Consider the following 8371-nt stretch of genomic DNA (forward strand, 5'->3'; position numbering starts at 1 on the left):
ATGATGACGTTCATAAATGTGGCCCAAACTCCCAGAACCTGCCCATCCTTACAAATTTCCCCAGGTGATTGGTAATGATCTCAATGGACAACCCCCCCCCCCGCCCCCACATAGAACCTGCCAGGGAAGGGTCCCATGATTTCCCCATTCCTCCACGTAGGGAAAGCTCATTTACTCACGCAGGTGATTCTCAAGCTGCTCTTCCTTACTCTGGACGAATCACCCGTTTTCCCTGTGAGGTTCAGTTATCTCCTTTCTCCCTCCTCCTGTCCCCATAAGCCTGCTGGGAGTGAGTCCGCCCCCCTGGGCTCAATTTGTAAAACCCCAGAGAATTCTGCTCATTCCTTGGAGTCTCCCTCCAAGACTGCCAGACCCATAATGGGGTTCAGACAAGAGTCTCACATGTGCCTTTTTGACCAGGGTCCACTGGCATCTCATGAATCCCCAAAAGAGACTCTCGATTCTTTTTATTATTTTAATGTTTATTTATTTTTAAGAGAGACAGCGAGCAGAGTAGGGCAGAGAGAGGGAGACACAGAATCGGAAGCAGGTTCCAGGCTCTGCGCTGTTAGCACAGAGCCGGAAGAAGGTCTCCAACTCACAAACCCTGAGATCAGGACCTGAACCTAAGTCGGATGCTTAAGTCACCCAGGTGCCCCGAGACTCTTGATTCTAAAAGGCTGCTCTCCACCAGTCCTCTGTGATTAAGGCAATCAGGTTCAACTCTGCAAGCTGTTTTGTTTTTATTTTACTTAATAAATCAATATTTGTGTCCAGACCCCGATTGGATCAATGATTTCACAGATGTTTTTGCCCATATTGATCCAAACGCTGGATCTCACGAAACAAGATCAGTTGCGGGGCTGTACTTCTGGGAAGATTTTATTTAAATCCCTCACGGGTTAGTGTTCGGACTGCAGGTTTGAAGAAAACTCGGTGAAATTCTAGCTAAGATTCCTAGAAAGGAAAAGGCAGTAGAAAAAGGCGAGGGTAAAGTTTCCGAGACGTCCCGTTTTTTTCCTTTGGCGTCACCGAGAGGGGTGGTCATCAACCTATTAGGTGATTCGGGAAGGGGTTTGGAAAAGACTGGAACCCGACTAAGGGCTTCACGGGTTAAAATCCCTTGTAACATCGGCCGTTCCAAACTCCTCCCCTCGAAACTCCTCCTCCCGCAGTGAGGTGAAGATATTCGAAAATCACCCCACTGCAGACTCCTCCCCCTGCGAGGAAACTCGCATTAAAATGCTGCAAATGACTGGGGCCCCGCAGGCAGTCGCCGGCCGGCCGCGCGGAGTCCGGGTTCTCTGCGCGGACTCTGCGGAGCGACTCTCTGGCCGGCGCTTTACGGGCGGAGCCTGGGAGCATGAGGCCCGCGGGCTGGGGGCTGAGCTGGGCCGCCGCCCTGTTCCTCGCAGCGGCGGGGACAGCAGGTAAGGCTGGCTCCAGGCGCCCGCGTGCGGTGAGGTGGCTCCCAGAACCTGGGGAGCCCCGTGGCGATTTGGGGGGGAGGCTGCGAAAACTCCCTCCCTCCCAGTTCCTTAGGACTTGTGCGGAAATGGCACGAAGAGGGAGCGCTGAGGGCTGCGAGAGTTTGGGGATGTGGGGGAGTCAGAAGAAGCGGGGTGAGGTTTTCCCCACAAGTCTCCGCTTCAAGGGGAGACCCCCACCTTGTCTTCCTCAGCCCGGAACTCACCAGCACTAGAGAGCCAGGGACACCCCGCCCCCAGCTGTTCTAGGGCGAGGACTAGTAGAACCTTCGGGGGGGTGGGGGTCCCTGCGGGCGCTTTCGAGCCCGCCCGCGGACCAGAGTCCCCCGGGCGCCGCAGGCAGCCAGGTCCTGCTCTGAGGACGCAGCTGGGCCGCGGAGTAGAGCGCAGCTCTGCCCCGCCGGCGCTGCACGCGCACCTCTGCGCTTGGTCCCCGCCTCCAGCCCCGCCTCCGACTCCGAGGGCCAGTCCCCACGCTCCCATTGGACGCGGTGGGAACAGGCGAGCCTCGAGCCACTCCCCTTGGCCAATGGGAGTCGGTGGATGGGGGCGGGGCGGGGTGGGGCGGGGCTGGAGGCGCGGCTTGGGAAGCGCGAAGCACCTGGTTTTGGGATGCGACCGAAGGAGTTCTCGCGTCCGTCCGGGGCTCCTGTCACAAAGGCGACGCGTCCCGGGCCCCCGGAGTCGCCTCCGTGAGCATGGGCCAGGTGCCTACGGCGCTCCTGGGCCGCTTTCGCGAAGCCAAAGGTTTCCTTCGAGATCTGGGCCCGAGCCCTTTGCGTCTGCCCTCGCTGCCCCGGCCTGGGTCGAGTTCACATCCGTGCCCCCAGGCCACTCTTAGGGCCAAGCTTCCTTCCCTGATCGAACCATTGCCTCAGACAGGCCCGCCCCTCTGCGGTGGGAAGCGGAGACCGGGGCTGGGATCGGAAGGCGCCGACATCGGATGGATCCCTCAGGGTGGCCCTGTTTGTTTAGAAGCTCTGAAGGGGGTTAGACGATTTTTCCTTTTAGGGTGTTTCTGATTGAGATTTAGCGAAGAGACTAGTTGGTGCGTGATCCTGAGTTTTCCAGTGGCTTTGAATGAGCTGCCGGAAGCATCCGACCTCGCCCTGGGTATTAGATAAATGGTCCTTTTCCTGCGTAGAACCGGAACAGTCCATAAAAGAATTGGGATTGCCTAATAATGGGATTGCCGGAAGCTTTTCATTGACGGGGATGGGTGGTGGCTTCGCAGGGCACCTTGAACTCTTGGAATTCCTCCCCGTGACACATGAGTTTTTGCTGAGAGCCGAGGAAGGGAGGGGCTGCCATAGAGCTGATGATTATTGAGATCACTCTTGCCACCCAGTTGGTTGGTGAGGACGGACTGTGAGGCTGGGCAAGAGGCACTTGGTTTGACCTGTGTTTCAAGCGCTGATGGACTCCGTCCCTAAGAGGAAACGGTGGCGCTGAAGTCTTGAGCAAGAGGGGTTGTTGCTTACTTTAGTTTGTGTTCGTTTGTGTTCTCTCTCTCTCACTCATGGCTAGGATCTGATGTAGCCAGGCTTCTCCGGGAGGCTCTGAGTCCCCGATGCTGGACTCCCAAGGACCCCCGAGGGCCAGCAGCTCCTTCTGTCCTCTGGTGGTAACTGAACAAAACCAGTTAGTAGTTGTCTGCAGAGTATCAAGGATGCCCAGGGCACTCCCCGACGCAGAGAAATAGAGCATCCCGCTAAGAGTTGTCTCTTTAGCGGCACGCCCCGGGGTGGGGGGATGCCTTGGTCATTGCCGGGCCTGCTTTTCCTCCTGGCAAAAAGACAGCTTTTTTGAGCCTGCAGAGCTTGAAGGGGAATTAGTGGCTCATTCTGTCTTTCCAGGATGTTCCTGCTCTTATCTGTGGGCTTCCTTCCCTGATAAGATCCAACTTCAGATACTTGTGTTGCTCAGTGCTTTGATAGCCCTTCATGTTCCATGTTACGTCCATTAACAGACTCCACATTTCACCGGGCTGTCAAGCAAGTGGCATTTGTTGCTAAGACACTGTGGAACTTACCAGCAGGGCACCGTCTCGGAAACAGGCGCCCCCCTGCCCCAGGGAAAATACCTTGGCATCACGTCGTTGGGAAAAGAGCCCTGAGAAATTGATTTCTTGTTCATTTTCAGCTGAATCTGTTAGCTCCGGCCGTTTACTTATTTATTTCAAGGAAATGGTTCTGCCTGTACGTTTGATTTCCCCGAACAACAACCATCTTCAGTAGCCTGGGAAAGGAAACATCGAAAGCATTTGACCGCCTCATTTGTGTGCTGGCGAAAAAGCAGAAATGTGCATTCTCCTTTTCCGTTTCAATAACCTCGTTCCTGGCTTGTCACGGGTGACAGATTTAAAGGCTATTTGGAGATTTGAGCACCAAGGGTGGGTGGGATGGGGGGGGAGGCAGGGGTGAGGATGGGGGTGGCTCTTGTGTAACCCTAGCAGAGAGGAGTTCTGGGTGAGGTGTTCCAGTTTGCTTTTACTGAAATCAGAAGAAACTGATCAGGAAAACCAAACTTTGATTGGGCAACAGGGAGGAAGCAAGAAAGCCCTGTGGTTTCCTTGGGCGATGGCGCTTTAAATCGGACTGTCCCCTTCCCCTTGCTCAAGATGGTGGTCCCTGCTGTAGGGACACCCCTCTGATGGGCCGTCACTTGGTGCTCGCTGCTCCTGATCCCTGTCCCTGCTGGCAATGCTCTTACTATTTCCAGTCTTTCCATTACCGCGTCCTGTCGGTAAGACAGGGCTTTGTGCAGAGGTTGGAGGCCAGAGCAGTGGATTAGTGGTAACGGAAGTTGTGAGCCCCTCGGGAAGGAGGGGAGGACAGAAACTTCTCCTCCAAGGTCCTTATTGTGACTGCCCCTGGCCTGAACTTCCTTTTTACCTTTTTTTCTGAGTCCTGGAATTCCAATGAGTCTCTTACCCGCCCTGTGTGCCAGCAGCCCAGAAGTGAGTCATATCCCGTTTTCGGCACAACTGCGATGCAGCTGTGAGTCTGTATGGTGTGGGCATCCTGTAGAGGCGGGTCTGAGAGAGCCCTCCTGTTCGGGTCACTGTTTGGGCAGGTCGATGCTCAGGATGTGTAACCACAGCAGACTCCAAAGCTCAAGGCATTCCCTTCTCTCTCTCTCTCTCTCTCTCTCTCTCTCTCTCTCTCTCTCTCTCTCTCTCTCTCTTCTACACATGGGGCTCCCCACCATGGCTACTGGCCTCTCTGTAATTCACTTACCAGAGTCTTTGATTCTTCTGAGCGCTCCTTCTATTTCTCTACTGGTATCGCCTCTCTGCTCCTTTCAACCCCCCCCCTCCCCCACTGCTCTCCTAGTGTTACCTGACTGGTTTCCTAACCTCTGGTAGGAGCACTGAACTTGAACTTTGAAGACCCAGAGTTTGTTGGCTTGTTATTTATTTATAAAATTTTACTTATTTTTTTTTAACATTTATATTTGAGAGAGTGTGTGTGCGCGTGAGCAGGGGAAGGGCAGAGAAAGAGGGAGACAGAATCCAAAGCAGGCTCCAGGCTCTGAGCTGTCAGCACAGAGCCCAGCGCGGGGCTCGAACCCACCAACAGTGAGATCATGCTTTGAGCCAAAATCAAGAGTTGGATGCTTAACCGACTGAGCCCCCCAGGCACCCTTATTTCTTTATTTAAAGTAATCTCTACCCACGAGGTGGGGCTTAAACTCAAGATCCCTGAGATCAGGAGTCACGTGGTCTACCACGTGAGCCGGCCAGGTGCCCCTGTTTGCTCTTTAAGTTGAGGCATAACTGACATTCTGTCAGATGGACGGGTTTTCAGCGAACAGCTCTGGGAGTTTTGGTCACTGTCCACCTCCATGTAGCCACCTCCCGTTAGGACACAGAACACTTCCAACTTCCTAGGAAGTTCCCTTGAGCCCCCTGTCTAGTTTAATTACCACCCCTCCGCACCGGACACACCACTAATTTGGGCGTTACCATTAGAGATGAGTTTTACCTGAACTACAACTTCACACAAATGGCAGAGTACCTACTCGTGCAAAAGAAGCCAGACACGTGAAATGTTTCAGAGGCTCATCCGTGTCCGTGTCCTTAGCAGCCATTTATCCCTTTGTATTCCTGAGATGAGGCTCAGTGGATGAACATTTCCCTTGTCTTTCTCTTTAAATTTTTTTTAATGTTTTATTTATTTTTGAGAGCGAAAGAGACAGCGTGAGCAGGGGAGGGTCAGAGAGGGAGGGAGGTACAGAATCCAAAGACAGGCCCCAGGCTCTGAGCCCGACGGGGGCTCGAACCCACAAACTGTGAGATCATGACCTGAGCCAAAGTCGGACGTTCAACCCACTGAGCCACCCAGGTGCCCCTCCCTTGTCTCTTTTTAAGCTGACATTTATTATGTCAGCCTGTGTGTGTAGCTACTCTTTGTTCCTTAATCTTCACAATAGGCTCCCAAATAGGGACTGCTCTGCTCCCCCATTTTACAGGTAAGGAACTGAGACCCAGAAGGATTAAGTCAGTGGCTCATGTCGATCTACTTAAATGGCCCAGAAAAGCCATTTTGTTTCTTTTTTTTTTTTTTAATGTTTATTTTTTGAGAGCATGTGAGAGAGAGAGAGTGAGTGAGAGCAGGGAAGGGACATAGAGGGAGACAGAATCCGAAGCAGGCTCCAAGCTCTGAGCCGTCAGCACAGAGCCCGACGCAGGGCTTGAACTCACGAACTGTGAGTGGGATCATGACTTAACCCGAAGTCTGATACTTAACCAAATGAGCCACCCAGGTGCCCCGGAAGTGGTTTTTTTTAAACCGGGTCCCAAAGTTCCTACCCCCCAGAGCCCTCGGTCAGGGTCAAGATTGGGTTCAAGCCCGGCTGAAATGTTCGAGGGGGCCTGGAGGTCTCTGGGCTTGTCTACTCCCCCTGGAATGACCAAAGACAACAAAAGGCACGTGGGAAGGCGAGCGAATTGGAGTGACTACCACTACAGCCAGGCATATGCAGTGACTGGTATTGCATTTATTTTGCTTAATGATTATTCTTGCCTGTAAAAAAATAATCTCAAAAATAAAGCATTCCTTGAAGAAAAATGACTCTGAACCGATTTGGCCACTATTCCCTATGCAGAAGCGCAGATAAGATTGTTTCTCAAAAAAAAAAAAAAAAAAAAAGGACCATATTGAACTATTACAAACTATTCTGGACCTTGTCCGCTCCCCGCCTGTTAACAAAATACCAGCACCTGGGTGGCTCAGTCTGTTAAGCGTCAGGTCATGATATTGCAATTCATGAGTTCGAGCCCTTCATCAGACTCTCTGCTGTCAGCATAGAGCCTGCTTCGGATCCTCCTGTTTCCCTCTCTCTCTGTCCCTCCCCTACATGCATGCCCGCATTGTCTCTCTCTCTCTCTCTCTGCCCCCAGAGGCCCCTGGCTGCTCAGGTGACTCTCCGTCTTGGGATTGTGGGCTCCAGCCCCACCACACTGGGTGTAGAAATTGCCTAAAAATGAAATCTTACCGGGGTACCTGGGTTGTTCAGTCAGTTGAGCATCTGACTCTTCATCTCAGCTCAGGTCTTGATCTCAGGGTCATGAGTTCAAGCCCTGCATCAGGCTCCTGCTGGGTGTTGAGTCTACTTTATTTAAAATTTTTTTTTATGGTTTGTATTTATTTTTGAGAGACAGAGAGAGACAGCACGAGCAGGGGAGGAGCAGAGAGAGAGGGAGACACAGAATCTGAAGGAGGCTCCAGGCTCTGAGCTAGCCGGCAGCACAGAGCCCAATGCAGGGCTCGAACCCACGAACCGTGAGATCATGACCTGAACCGAAGCTGGACGCTTAACTGACTGAGCCACTGGGGCACCCCGAGCCTACTTAAAAAAAAAAAAAAAAAAAAAAAGAAAAGAAATCTTTAAAAAATAAAGAACTTCAAGGTTTAGCTGCATGTATGACCCAAAGTAAGATCTATAATTTCCCAACCTCCTTTGCAGCCATGTGTGCTGAGATGGGACAGGGACAAATTCCAGGTCATGGCCTTAATGGCACTGTTGCCAAGTTTATTCTTGGTGCTTCCTGGAAATCTTTGCTTCCCTCACCCCAAAGTATAAGATAAAACAGACTTTCAGGGCGCTTGGGTGGCCCAGCTGGTTAAGCGTTAGACTTCAGCACAGGTCATGATCTCGCAGTTCGTGAGTTCGAGCTCCATGTTGGGCTCTGTGCTGACAGCTCAGAGCCTGGAGCGCCTGCTTCAGATTCTCTCTCTCTCTCTCTCTCTCTCTCTCTCTCTCTCTCTCTCTCTGTCCCTCCCCCACTCACGCTTTGTCTCTGTCTCAAAAATAAATAAACGTTAAAAAAGAAAAGGGACTTTCCAATCAGATATGGAAAGTCAGGCAAAATAAATACAAATAAGTTATCAAGAACACTGTTTGAAAAGTGTCTTCATATGCCCGACTGTTAATGATTAATCCAGCGTTGGGGTGCGTGGCTGACTCAGTAGAGCAAGCGACTCCTGATCTCGGGGTTGTGGGCTTGAGCCTCATGTTGGGTGTAGAGATTACTCAAAAATCTTTAAAACAAACCAACCCTGCCCTACCTGGGCAACATGACTGGAGATTTAAAAATTTTTTTAATATTTATTTTTGAGACAGAGACAGAGCATGAGCAGGGGAAGGAGCAGAAAGAGAGGGAGACACAGAATCCGAAGCAGGCTCCAGGCTCTGAGCTGTCAGCACAGAGCCCAGTGCGGGGCTTGAACCCATGAACTGAGAGATCATGACCTGAGCTGAAGTCAGAGACTTAACTGATAGAGCCACCCAGGCACCCCTACTTATTTTTTTTAACGTTTTTTATTTATTTTTGAGAGACAGAGAGAGACAGCACGAGCAGGGGAGGGGCAGAGAGAGAG

The 8371-nt window shown here is 51.9% G+C and overlaps 1 protein-coding gene across 2 annotated transcripts in view; it reads left to right on the forward strand.

Annotated features, from left to right (window-relative positions):
* The first annotated feature begins 1236 nt into the window (after positions 1-1236).
* Positions 1237-8371, forward strand: part of LDLR (low density lipoprotein receptor) — a 31764-nt gene continuing 24629 nt past the window's right edge. For both annotated transcript variants that reach the window (XM_029917276.1, XM_029917277.1), the window contains exon 1: positions 1237-1430. In XM_029917276.1, coding sequence (XP_029773136.1) covers positions 1364-1430 — 67 coding nt within the window. In that variant the 5' untranslated portion in view covers positions 1237-1363. The remainder of the gene's footprint in view (positions 1431-8371) is intronic.

The sequence above is a fragment of the Suricata suricatta genome, chromosome 12 (genome assembly GCF_006229205.1).
Source record: "Suricata suricatta isolate VVHF042 chromosome 12, meerkat_22Aug2017_6uvM2_HiC, whole genome shotgun sequence".
In the NCBI taxonomy this organism is placed as follows: Eukaryota; Metazoa; Chordata; class Mammalia; order Carnivora; family Herpestidae; genus Suricata; species Suricata suricatta.